The sequence below is a fragment of the Chinchilla lanigera genome, unplaced genomic scaffold, assembly GCF_000276665.1.
Source record: "Chinchilla lanigera isolate Chin_1 unplaced genomic scaffold, ChiLan1.0 scaffold00025, whole genome shotgun sequence".
Classification (NCBI taxonomy): domain Eukaryota; kingdom Metazoa; phylum Chordata; class Mammalia; order Rodentia; family Chinchillidae; genus Chinchilla; species Chinchilla lanigera.
This window is the reverse complement of record NW_004955426.1, coordinates 25,926,402-25,940,969: the sequence shown is the minus strand read 5'-3', so window position 1 is coordinate 25,940,969 and position 14,568 is coordinate 25,926,402. Positions and strand designations below refer to the sequence as shown.

At 34.1% G+C, this 14,568-nt stretch overlaps 1 protein-coding gene across 1 annotated transcript in view; it reads left to right on the top strand.

The window, feature by feature from the left end:
• Oxct1 (3-oxoacid CoA transferase 1) overlaps positions 1-14,568 on the top strand; it is a gene marked incomplete at its 5' end in the record, with an annotated part of 112,670 nt that overhangs the window by 57,218 nt on the left and 40,884 nt on the right. Inside the window, 1 exon segment of the mRNA XM_013514992.1 lies at positions 520-595. Coding sequence (XP_013370446.1) covers positions 520-595 — 76 coding nt within the window.

Below are 14,568 nucleotides of genomic sequence, written 5' to 3'. Positions count from 1 at the left end.
ACATAACCCCATTTTCTAGCCAAAAAACTATCACAGCTTATTTGGCGTCAAGACATTATAAAATTGCTCCCACTGAAGGTTTGACACTGAAATATCCAGCTCACCATTAGGAAAAGAACCCTCAAAGGAATATATATCTTAGTGCCAACTCAACTGAGGAAAACATTTCCACTGTCCATTTTGAAGATCCAGACATTTTCTTCAAATTGTGTGTTCACTCTAGCTGGTGTTTGCCTTCAAATTGAGTTATATTCTTCCTCACTGAAGCAAACAAACTCACTGTGCACATCCGGGCTAGTTTGTTTCTGGTGACTATATAGCCTGTAATTTTTTTTAAGAACTCTTAATGATCATTTCTCTATATCAACTTGGAGCTGATCTGCTTAAAAGTCAGCTGTGAAGAGAGAAAGCAAATGTATTTTGGGGATATATAGAATCATTTTAATGGCTGGTAGTTTCAAGCGAGGAGGACATTAACCTTGTGATATTTGCTTTATATTTTCTTTTTTACTTTTCCAGGGGACATGTTGATTTAACAATGCTAGGAGCAATGCAGGTTTCCAAGCATGGTGACCTCGCCAACTGGATGATACCTGTAAGTAGACAGTTTTTTCTTTCTGAATTATGCTTGGGTTAGATTATTTTGAAATATTAAGAAAAAAAATCTCAAAAAAAGAAAATCTAAAAATGCTGTGATAGCACAATATAACTATAAAAATGAATGAATATTTTGTATATATTTCTTGTTTGAATCAAAGTGTAGAAATTAACAAGCTTTGATAAATATTCAGCATTGTGAGTTTACTATGTAGTTGGAATTTAAAACAAGCAAAGTCAAGGCCAAAATAACATTTTCTTTAGAGAAACAGTTGGAGATAATTTTTTGTATAGGCTAAGTATAGCCTAGTGAAAATAAAATATAATGAGCATTATTATAAATAAGGTTTTATATCTAGAAAGAATACTTAAGAAGTTCATGACTTTTATGTTAATTACATTTTTCTAAGGCAGTGTTTAAAGCCCTTTTTTAAATGGTTGACACCCCCCAAATCAATTACTTTGTCTTTTGTCCTGAATGCAAAACCTGTGATGGTTAAATGTGCTTCTGAAATGCAGTTTTTGTTTAATAATGACCTAAGTCGCCCACGTGGTGGCACACGCCTTTGGTCTCAGCACTCTTGAGGCTCAGGAAGGAGCATCACTGGGAGTTTGAGACCAGCGTGGACTACAAAGTGAGCTCAAGGCCAGCCTGAACTGTGTAGTGAAACCTTGTCTCAAAAAGACCAAAAAGACCTAAATCAAGGAACAAGCCTGTTAGAGTTAGCTTTGAAAAAGGACTGTGATTGGTAAGGCAATACATGTGTTATCTGTTACATTGCAGGCTATTGTTTTCTCACTACATGCATGGAAATGACAGTAGAAATGTGTCCATGATTTTGAGCTTATTTTGGCTGGGAGCTAAGCTTTCTTTTTTCACATGGGTGTTTAAGGATTTCCTTGTATTTCTCCGTAGCATAGGTAAAAGGACTTTTTAACTAAAATCTCTCTTTTTCTAGTAATTTTTTGAGAAAATTAGATTAATACAGTTGATGACAATGTTAGAGATAGTGTTGTTACTTCTATTGATCTAGTACTACTTGAAAGATATTACAGAGTTTTAGTAATTATCAAAGCCCTGAATTTTATACTTGTTATTTGTTAAAATCACCTTGCATTTAAAAAATATCCACGTCTAGATTCTAGCCGTAGAATCTAATTAATCTAGGATCTATCCTGGGTATGGATGATTCAAAAACAAAAAAAGAGATTCTAATATGTGACCAAATTTAGAAAACACATTGAAAAATGATCAAAATCCATTTATACTTAAAATGTAAGAAGAAATACCATGGACTGCTCAAGAGTAGAAACTTTTAGTAAATGACAGATATTATATTATTTGAGTTATAAAATTATCAGTCATTCTAAATCAACTGTAGTTATAAGGGTTGGCAGGTTCTGCAGGTTTCAAAGAATCAGGTAGGGTTTCCTGAGCATCATTAAGTGAGTCAGATGGACAGTTTATTGGAATACTTATTGCTGTAAGAAAGCAGAATGTATTTCTATTTTCAGATTTTATGAAAAATGCAATATGGGATAGTAAAAGAAGCATAGGAAAGCAAGTATCTGGGTTTTTGCCCTGACTCTACCAGCAAGCAAGGTATAATCTTGAACATATTGCTTAAACTCTGTGTTAAAATATCCTCAATGGTAAAATGAGGATTTAAGACTAGTTGATTTTTCTGGTGCCATCTGGCTTTACTAATTTAATGCTTAAAGAAACAGGAATAAATCTGGGTTGAAATCCTACTTTTGTCACTTGCTAGTAGTGTAACTTGAGCCATTACTGGCATTTCCTTATCTGTAAAATGGGAATAATATAATTGTACCTAGTTTATAGGACTATATAAAGGAATTTATGAGGAAAAGCACAAAGTACTGGATCACAAAGCTCAACATATAATGTGTGGTAAATAAACGGGTCAGTATTTTGATATATATGTATATATATGTATTTTTTTGTCTTTTTGAGACAGGGTCTTGCTATGCAATTCAGACTGGTCTTGAGCTCACTTTGTAGCCCAGGCTGGTGTTGAACTCACAATGATCCTTCTGCCTCAACCTCCCAATTGTTGGGATTACAGGCGTGTGCCACCACTCCCAGCAGTGTTTTGATAAATAAAGAAGAAGTTGAAGACTCTTGACAAAGAAAGGAACAGCATTAGTCACTGGAGAAAAGCAGTAGGGTTGCAAATGTCTATTTCTCTGAATTAGTATACTTTGGAATTCATGGGTTTCCAAAGGAGTGGACCTGGTGGCATGATGGTGCAGAATTCTGGGATATCATGGAGTAACATCAAAGGATAAAAAGTGTTTTTAAGTCTGCTTCCATTATTTTGATAATGGAAGTTGGTAGTGTCCTTTCTGATGGGACTTTTGTGGTTGTTGTTCATATAGTAACTAATAATCACTTCCTGACTTCTGTGTGTGTGATTTATAGTGTATAATTTCATTCTTTAAGGTTCACTCAGAACAGCTTCAGAGTCAAGATTATGAGGTTTCATTTGGAAAAGAGTTTTAATCTGAGGTCTACCTCTTACAAATGATATGATCTGCAACTTTTTTTTTTAGTATTAAGTGAGAAGAAAATGAAAGTGAACACTGAAGCACTCTACAAATAGTGGCTATTATTTTCTTTTTCTTTAAAGCTTTATCACTTAACATTTTGAAAAGGGAGTATTAGGCTAAAAATACACAGACACAAGCAAGAGGATTTTGCAAGAGGCAGTGTGACTTATTTATCCTAAATTCTCTTTGTGGATACATCTCTTGCTTTTGTTGGTAATAGTTAAGATATATCCTACCATCTTATGTAGAATCAGTAGGCAATCTTTCTATTTGTCCAAAAGATTTATGTCTATTTATACAATTTATATACATTTATATTGCAAGATCTGACAGTCAAGAAGCTGAAAAATTCAGCTTTATTATATCATTTTTCATTTAGTTTTATCTTTCACTGAGTTTAATAATATTTCAGTGGTTGCATAAGCCCTGAGTTTTCAGCATCTTGGCATCACCATCAGTCATACAGTGTCAGATTATAATAAACATTAAGCCATAAGACAAAGAAACACTGTGGGCACTTTTTACCCTTTAATAGCTCCTTAGTATGCAGCATTGGTCCCACGTGGTTGGATATTTTTAAACAATTTTGTCCTAAGCATCCAAAAAGAGAAAATTTGACAAAATAGTATTTCACTCCTGCAGGTTCTCTGCTTACTATGAGGGTGGTAAAAACCATAGGCAAGCTAGGAAAGGATGAAACAACATACAGGCCACAGAATCAACATTCAGATCTGCTCTGGTGCCTTCCTAATGCCTATTTTTGGAAAACAGCTGGCATAAATTATTGGCTTATGAAGGGAAGCAGATACTTCTGATCAGCTATGAAATCTAGTTATTCAAAGCATAAAATAGCAGCCTATTGGACAGGACCACTGTGCTTAAGTGGCGCTAGAGACAAGGGCCCTCTCCTTACATGTGGAGAGGATTGAAATGGGGCATTCCTAAGGCAAAGGAAAATGGGACATTTTTGATGCTTGTTTTTCCTTCACATTTTTCCTTCTTTGTGCATTTGAAAAGAACAAATACAAATTAATATTGTACTTATGTATGCTACATATCGGAGTACATATAATTGATTGAATCCTCTAACATAATGTCTGTTTTTAAAAAACTAATCTGCAGTCTTCCCAATTAAACACTCTTTGTTCAAGATTCAGTCAGTTTAGTTGCATCAATTGTGTAGTCCAATATTAAACCCAGAGATATGTAAATAGAAATATGTAGATTACTATCAGATGAAGACTGCACATCTAGATGTAGTTTTAACATAGTGATTTAGTGTGCTGGTTAGCATATTCTTCATTTGGACCTAATACTCAGGAAAGTGCAAACCATCAGTAAGAAAAATGGGCAGGTAGAAAATATATATACACATAATAGTGTGAAGTGTTTTCAGTTACTATGTAATGCTTGTTTCTTATTAATTCAACATAGTGAAAGCACTGAGGACTTCTAGGTAGACTTACTTGTGATTAAATACTTGTCCTTTCACATCATTTCCTCTTAGTGTAGTACTGCGTTGTCAGTGGTACTAATATCTAACTCATTATTGCTTGTCCTGGGGAGTAAGTTAATTCATTCACGTAACAGATATTTATAACATATATCTAAGGGTCATCCATTGTTCTAGTTTTTTAACAAAACAGACAATATTCTTTGCACATCTGGAGATGGTATTCTAGCAGAAGTTGGCAAACTATGACCCATGTACCAAATCTGGCCTATAGCCTGTTTTTATAAATAAAGTTTTATTGAAACAGCTATATATACTCATATACATATTGTTTATGATTATGTTTGTGCTACAGCAGCAGAGATGAGTAATTAGGATAGAAGTTGCTATGTTTTAATGTAGCCCCCAAAGTTCATGTGTTGAAAACTTAATCCCCAATGCAATTGTGTTAGGAGGCAGGGACTAATAAGAGACTAGGTCATGAGGGCAGAGGGTTAATGAACTAATGGAGGCTATGGATTAATGTCATTACTGTTAGTTAGGTGAAGAATTATAAATGTGGATTTGATCCCCTCATGCTGCCTTGTTTTATGAGATCTTTGGCCCTCCCCATTTCTGCCATGGTATGATTCAGTAAGGAGAGCCTCATCAGATGTGGCCCTTTGCTCTTGGACTTCTCAGCATACAGAAGTGTATGAAATAAATATTTCATCCTTGAATATTACCCAGACTCAGTTTTCTTTGATAGCAACACAAAGCAGGCTAAAATAAGGCTATATGACTTTCAAAGCCAAAAATATTTACTATTTGGCCATTTTTTAAAAATTTATTTTAAAAATAACAGAAGGAAAGCATATTAACAAACAGACATCCATTTACAAAATAGCATAAGAACAATACAAGCAATACTGAATTACAGACAAAGTGGTAGGAAATTAACAATGATTGTGGTATTACGTATTGATATCTTCAAAGTGGTTTCTCAGGAAAACAAATAGAGACATGCGAGATAGATCAAATAAGTGGTCATTAACTGTTCCTTTCAGTAAAGCGATAGAAGTCAGTCGTACAACTATGTTAGCTATCCTGTATGTACATATATACATAATTTCCCCTTCTTTCTTTTCTCTTTTCCCTCACCCTAGTTGCTCTTCACTTTTGAGAAGTTTCCTTTCGTTTCACAATGTCTGTCATACTTCCTAATTTTTATTCACTCTTTCAGGTTCTTACACTAGTGAGACAATACGTTACTTACACGTGGAGGTCTGATTTATTTCACTTATGAGTATGGTCTCTAGTTGTGACCATTGACCTGCAAAAACCTCTAGTTTATCTTTCTTTATAGCTGAAAAATATTCCATTATATAAAAGTACCACAATTTTTTTACCCATTTCTCAGTGGATGGACATTTGGGTTGCTTCCACAATTTAGCAATTACAAATTGTGCTGCTATAAACATGGGTGCACATATATTGCTGTGATACAATGTTTTCAGATCTTCTGGGAAAATAGAACGGGAATAGCTTAGTTGAATGGGACCTCTAGACCTAGTTTTCTGAGGAATCTCCAAACTGATTTCCACAGTGGTTTTACCAGTCTGTATTCCCACTAGCAGTGGAAAGACTTCCTTTTTCTCCACAGTCTCACTAGCATTTGTTATTGGTTGATTTCTTAATGATAGCCATTCTTACTGGGGTGAGATGAAATCTCAGTGTTGGCTTTAATTTGCATTTGTTGAACGACTAATGATGTTGAACATTTTCTCATGTATTTATTTGAAATTTGTATTTCTTTATCTGAGAAGTGTGTATTCATCTCACATGCCCATTTTTGGATTGGGTCTTTCAATTTTGAGGGAGCTGATGTGCTTTAATTCTTGGTATGTTCCAGATAGAAGACCTTTGCCTGAGGAACAGTCAGCTAAAATTTTTTCCCTATTTGTGGGTTTTCTTTTTAATCTGCTGATGATTTCTTTAGATGTGCAGAAACTTTTCAGTAGGATGAGATCCTAGTTGTTGATTCTTTGAAGTATTTCCCGTGTGGTTTGGTTTTTGTTCATGAACTCTCTGCCTACCCCTATGTCTTCAAGATTTTTATCTACTTTCTCTTCCAATAGATTTAGTGTTTCTGTTTTAATATTGAGATCTGTGATCCACTTTGACTTTAATTTGGTGCATAGTGATAGACTTTGGTCTATTTTCAGTCTTTGGCAGGTGGCAAGCCAGTTTTTCCAGCACCATTTATTAAAGAGGCTGTTTTTCTTCCAGTGAGTTTGTTTGACCCCTTTATTGAAGATTATGTGGCTGAGTGTGTTTGTGGTTGTGGCTGTTGCTTCCAGTCTGTTCTATTGATCCTCAGGTCTGTTTTTTAGCCAGTGCCATGTTGATTTTATGACAGTAGCTTTGTAGTATAATTTCATATCAGGGGTTTTGATTCCACCTGACTTGTCTTTGTTGCCCAGGATTGTTTTTGCTATTCTGTGTCTCTTCTGGATCCAGATGAATTTAAGGAATGTTTTCTTGAGATCTGTGAGGTATGCTAATGGTATTTTATATTTGGCCCTTTATACAAAACATTTGCCAACTCCTGCCTCAGACCATTAACTCAAAACTTCTTTCTACTATAAGAAAATAATGCTATAAATTTCCTTCTAAACACAATATTAAGGACATACCAAAATGTTTATGTGTTGTTTTTATTCTCTTCAAAATACTTTGTTTTCTTCCTTGTTATTTTTCTGTGGCACATTGGTTGTTGTTTACAAGTTCATCAGTTAATTTCAAAATACTTAATTTTATTTAACAATTTTTAGTTTAACTCTTTTGATGTTAGAGATCATACTTTGCATAGTTTCTATCCTTTTAAATGTGAGAAATTTTTTATGCCCCAGTATACAGGACATTTTAGTGACTGTCTTGATTGTATCTGAATAGAACATGTACTCTGTTGTTGTTGGGTTGAGTTCTGTGGCCGTTGCTCAGGTTAAGTAAGTGATGTTCAAGTCTTCTTTGTCCTTCTTTCAGAACTAAGAGAGTAGTATTAAAGCATTTATGTGTAATTGTGGAGTTGTCTATTTCTTCTTTCACTTGTACCATATTTTACTTCATGTTACTACCTGCATTTTAGAGGTGTTACTACCTGCATTCATACACATTTATGATTGTTATGTTCTCTCTTAATTATTTCTTTACCTCTTTATATTTACTAATAATCCTTATTCTGAAGTCTGTTATGAATGCACAGTATATGTTTGTCCATTTTTATACTTACAACCTATTTTAGAAGGTGCCTTTTAAAGTAGATTTTATGACAGTATGGTTAGATCTTGCTTTTTTAAATCATCCTATAGTCTTTGACTTTTAATTGGAAGTTTTGACCATTTACATTTAATGTAATTATTAATATGGTTGGGTTCAAAGGTATCAGCATGTGATTCTTTTTCCTATTTAGCTCATGTGTTCTTTTTTCTTTTTTTCTCTGATTTCCTTGGATTAGTTAAGTATTTTTATGACTTACCTTTAATGTAGTTTTTTAAGTGATTTCTTTAGGGTCTCATCACATTCTAGTGCAAATAATATTCTCTTATTTGCATATAATTTAAGAACCATGTGGCAGTAAACTGTTTCCTGCCTAAGTTGTTTGTTAATGTTCATCCTATCTTCTATTCTGTAAGTGTTATAAATCCACAATGCTTTGCTATTATTTTGGCTCTAAACAGACAACTCTCTTTTTAAGTGAGTAAGAAATGAGGGTAGAAATCCCTGTATATTTTTCCACACATTTACTCCTTCTTGTACTTTTCCTGTATATAGATCCAGCTTGCCACTATCTTTAATGTTTCATGTACCACAAGTTTTGTAGCTTTCATTTGAATATTTGCCTTTCATCTTTAAGATGATTTGAACATTGCCTTTAGTTTCAGTCTAACTTAGCGTCCTGGGCAGTATCTTCTGAGGACTGTTCTGATGCTCCACATATTATGAGGTTTCCCTCACTGTTGGGAAGGAATGTGAATAGTTTTCAGACACATGAGTTTTAGATATCTTGTGCCTAATGCTTGCTAGGGTTTCTTTCCCCAGCCTTTGGTTAATTTTCTCTCATATATGCGTCATATTTCAGTATGCTGCCAAAAGCACTTTTGCAAATCTTTGTAAGTCTCTGTCATCTGTGTCTCTGTCTCTCTCTATATATACATATATCTATATCTATCTCTGTATATATATATATATATATCTTGTATTTTGAGATCTGAACTAAAATTTTAGTTTACTTTGCTTCTCTAAACACAGCAAACTGTTTGATTTCACTTCCTGCACTGCAGTTTGAAAAGTCTCACCAGGCAGTGAAATGGGTGCAGCTTATACCCATCTCACTGGCCTCCTTTCTCTCAGAGATCATAGGTCTGCCCTGCCAGTTGTCTGACATCTGAAAGATACTTTTTCATATGCCTTGTCAGATTTTATAATTGTTTAATAACAATAACAATATTTTTGAAATTATGTCTTTGAATATTTATTGGTTTTTTTTAGTATAAAGCCCTATACATAGGATGTCTTTATTAATTTTTTAGGATCATTGATACATATAGATATATCTATATATGTCTATATATAGATGTATATTACTAAATAACCACTAAGAAAAATTCTCTCTACTTGTATTATATTGTTTCTATTCTGTTGCCAACACTGGTCTTAGCTTTTATTCCTAATGTATTATTGTATTATTTTGTATTTCTTTAAAATCTGCCATCTGTGAATATTTAATGGATAGGCAGTGCCATACTCTTTGGAGGGTACTAATCTCTTCTGTACATTGGTTTTGGAGACCTTTCTTTTGGCTTTTAGCAATTATTATTAAATATTGTTATCAAACACAGTTGTAGAGCTGCTAATTGGTAGTTTTAGAAGACAGTACTAATGGTGAACTACCCTGTGTTTGTGAATGTGTCTCAAGGCCAGTTGCAGCAAGCATGGCTGGATGTGGTTTATGTGTCTTTCTTCTGTATGCAGTGTATTGAGCAAACTGTATGTGGATGAAATAAAAATACAGCTGTTTTTATCTGCTGTGGTGCCTTAGACTTTATTCAGTTAGGGAAGCTTTTCTTTGCCCTTGATGAACACTCAGAGCCTGCATGACATTTCAGCTCACTCTGATAATAAACTGACCTTAGGTCAGTTCAATTTACAAACTTAGTCTTGATTTCAGATTTCAAGAGTCCAGTACAAAATAGTGAAGAGTGCATAAATATACATTCAGAAACAGGGCTTTTCCTCTCTTCTGCTCTCCTGTCTTTATAGAAGGCTGCATGGTATTGTTCTGTTTCTTTCTCTGAATTTACCACCTTTTACAAATCACTGCTTAGCAGCCACCCAGATCAAAATTCAGGAGAAAGGGGAGGCAAGAAAGTTCTTTCATAGCTGGTGAGTATAATATTCCTGGATCATGTTTTCTGATCTTAAAGATGTTTACAGCTCTCTCTGTCTCTCACAGGGTCTCTCTGTGTCTCTCTGTCTCTCTGTCTCTCTCTTTCTCAGCAGGGGTACATAGTATGTTTTTGGTGACCCCTTTCATGGTTCCTCCTACCGCAGCCACCCTGGTGGAAAGTGGTAATGCTTCCCCAGCAGCACTGGATTTTCCACTGCTACCTTCATACACAGACCCTCCTTGAGGATGCCCTTTCAGCCTCCTGTATATTTTGTTCATGTACTAAAATACCTTTAAACTGGCACATTACTCATACCTGGGAAGTATGTACAAGTTGCTTGTGCTGCCTTCCATGGTAATATAGACACTTCTCCTGGACAGTTGCTTTGGCTTTCTTGGGTAGAAGTCAGGCACGAGTACTCCTGCAGCAGGGCCCATCATTCTCTAGTGTCAGTTGAATGAGGAACAGGCATAACCTGGCCCCTCTCCTTGGTTGCTGGGAAATGAGAAACGGATTGCTAGGAAAACAGTGTACTCTTCCTCAGATAAATCCATCTTTTAGAATTTTCTGCTATCCCATCCCATATTCCTGGGTCTTTGTAAATTCTGCCTTTGCACATGGATCCCACACAGTAGTATCCCAGAGCTCCCATATTTAAACATCAGTCAAAAACAACACCAAAAGAGTCCCTATCTAATCTAATTCCAATCAAGTTTGCTGCGTGGGCCTGATGTTCCCTTGCTGTCGTTAACTATCTTTAGTAAGTGCACATTCAGCTAAGTCTTGGTGTATATGAGTGCTTTCCATGTGTGAAAGCACAAGAGTGGCTCCTGTGCATATGGGTGATTCCCTTGCCTATTATTTCCTGCCTGCTCCAGGCAGCGAAGAGGACTTTGAAAGAACCTAGCCAAGTCATCATTCTTCTGCAGATTAAAAACTGCACTGTCGGGTTGGGCATGGTAGTTGCCTCCTATAATCCCAGTGATCTGGATGGTTGAGGCACGATGGTCACAAATTCCAGCCCAACCTGGACAGTTTAACAACTTAGTGATGCCTTTTCTCAAAATTAGGAAAAATTTAAATGTGGGGAGGTTGGGGATCTAGCTCAGTATAAAAGCCTTGGGTTTAATCCCTAGTACAGAAAACAAAAATAAGAAACCTTATAATACCCAGTGGGATTTACCTTTACTTCCTATGCCAATTAGAACACATTTAATGCTTATAAAGTTTTAAGAGCAAACTGATTTCTCCTTGTTTGATGATTTAGCAAATAAGTTTGCATTTTTTTCAAAAGGCAACTTAGTGATTTATGAATTTAGGATATTATTAGCAACATAAGCTATTTATTATTATTCCTTAATCTCAATTTTTAGCATTCTGGAAGAGATGAGGTTTTGATTGCTACTGAGCCTGTTTTTGTTGTGAAGGAAGGGAACTATTTCTTTCCCTGCTGTATTTCATATACTGTATTTGTGAACAACCACCTAATTCGAAGAACTTTGTTCACTGAAAGTTAAGTGTATTCAATCCAAACATTAAAAGGTACAATGGACATCTGATTGATTTCAAGCCATGGTGCTATATGCCCTCTCAGAAGCTCCTGGTTGGATTTAATAAAATATTCTTCATCTTCTGAGGTTTTAGAAAGCAGACTTCTTTGAATAGAATGGGAATTTTTACTCTTTGAATCATTTCTTTGTTCCATCTGTTTGTCTTTCTTTTTCTCTTTATAAGAGGCTGAGCAATGAGTGAGTTTGGTGTTTACATTAATATCCTTTGGCCTAATGATGCATTTGTATGACTTGCATATCCCCTTCTCATTAAATAGCCCACTTAAAAGGAGGAGAAAAACATTAAAAATGATAGATGAGGTCTCCTAGAAACCTATGATCATTGATACAACAGCCAACGGTGCTCAGTGATGATGATATCATGATCCTGCAGCTACAGGCTAATGACTATTAAAATACAGATTTTATTCAGTGACTTAGTTTGGCATTTAAAAAAAAGCTATACTACAGGAAATGTTATATATACTTTAATAGAATGCACCTGTCCTGTTTGACAAGTGTCCACTCATGGCCAGTCTTGTTCCAGTCTATTCTCCTGCTCAGTTGCCCCTTCTCCCCAGATTATTTTGAAGCAAATCCCCATACTTCATTCCATTCTATTCATACATATTTCTGTATGATCTCTGAGGCTAGAATTTGTGAATATCACTCAGCCGTACAGCAACTTACTTTCACTGATGGAAAATGTGAATTCAGAGAAAGGGAATAACTTAGCTCATACAACTAGTTAGTACCTAAGCCATTCTTGGTCTCAGCTCTCCTGTCTGATAGTCTTGCATGGCTGCTCTTTCTGCTATAGGAGGGAAAGTTCATTTTTGAAATACAATATGCCAATACAAAGAAACTTCCATTTTCCTTTAAAGGACACAGAATTGCCTCAGTTACTCTCTGAAGAGTTACCCTTCTGGAGCTCAGCAGTTTATTTTTAAATTATGGTTAGATAGGATAGCTTTTATTAGACAAAATTTATTAGGTTTTTTCTTTTTATGTTAGATATCATGTTAACAGTGAAGATAGAGTGGTTAGCATACTCAATATGGTCCTCTCCCTTACAGAGAATATGTGTAAGAAGGATAATTATCTTTTATAATGAAGATAGTAAAAAAGAAAAAAGATGAGAGATATTATTGTCACTATGAACCTGTTGTACATTCAATATTAAATATGTTGCTTTGGGATGTACTAATGAATGTGTAACAGTTAAATCTCCTTGACCAGAAATATGGCCTGTTTCACTATTTATTCAGGCCTCGTATTATGTTCTTCATTACATTAGTAATGTTATTTTATAACTTCGTCAATATTTTTATGTGGGTATCCCATTTCAATTTCTGAATGGCCATTTCTAATATAAAAGAGAACTATTGATTTCTGTATATTAATCTTACACTTTAATAAATTCTCTTATTAGCTGTAATTTTTTTAGAATTCTCTTAATCCAGTAGTACTTGTTTTCTTTGTAGTATTCATGCCATTGTTTAATATACAAATTTTATTTAATCTCTAAAACAATGTGAGTAGAGTAGTAATAGATTTTGATGAGAATTCATTAAGAATTTTAATTTTTTTATAGTTTATTTGCTGTTTTTGTTTCTAAAAATGTCCTTCACAGTTTTCTAGAAGTTTCATTTTAGACCAATTGGTTATAGTTTTTTAAACTGAATAACAGTTGAATCTTATCTAGTGTGTTTCCATCTATCAGTTGCACAACTCTTTTTAAGTTTCTAATGTCATTTGAATGGATAAATGTTAAATCACTGTTACTCTTTTAATACAGTTTTTAACAGTCACTGAGATTTTTATGCTTATTGCTTGAGCTCACACTTTTTAACCTTCCTTGTGGAAATTTTTAATTTGTATTTATTTCTTTTGAATTTTCAAATTTATCAGTCTGAAATAATATTCTTCTGTAACTTAATTTCCTCAGTGTCTGTTATTGTGTCCACCCTTGTTTACTTATATTCATGTTGTCTTTTAATTAGGTTTGGAAGAAATTTGGCTGTTCTTCAATTATTAATGAAGAAATACCTGATTTATTAATGTTGTTCTTTATTTTTAATAACTCTACCCTCTAGTTTAAGTAATACTAGCTGTAGATTTATAAACTGATTGTTTGCTTTATTTATAGCCTTTCTCTTTTAAATTAAATTAAATTCTCTTTTAAATTACATTTAAGGTTCTTGTGTTTTCCTCAGTATTTTAATCGTATTCTATAAAATTTTATGTTCATTAAATTTTGGGTAACATTTCAGTTCTGATTTCTGTTTTGATCCAGTAATTTTTAGAAGAGTATTTTTGTTTTGTTTTGTTTCAGGTTTCAAAGATTTGGGGAGTTATTCTTTATACTCCTTCATAGAATTTATTAGATTTTCTTGGTTGTCAAGTACATGACTGACTTTCAAACTTTATATGAAAATAAGATAAATTTGTATATAGTTGGGCTTGTTATTCACTGTATATGGCTCCTTACTTTCTTTACTAGCACTTGGAGACAGTGTGGCTTAGTAGAAAACAACTGAAAGTAAAATTTAAAATATCTAAATTCTAGTCTTAGCATTACTGCGAACAAATTGTGATCTTATACACATTACTTTCTTTCCTTTGGTCTGATACAATATTATCTATAAAAAAATTTGTGATGGTGGAAATACTCAATATGGTAGTGGATATGGTAACTATGAGCCACATGTGGCTTTCAAGCATTTGATAGATTAATGTAACTGAAAAACTAAAGTTTTAAAATTTTTTAAATTCAGATTTATATAACCAGATGTGACTAGCCTGTCTTTTTGGACAGTGCAAGTCTAATCAGTGAAATTAAGATTTTGGACTCAATAAAACCTAAGAGAACCCAAATCTAAAGTTTTAGCTTTCAAGTTGTGGATTTACATATTTCTAAAGATGCTATGATAAAATGGGAAATTTAAACAGAAAAATCAGTAGTTGG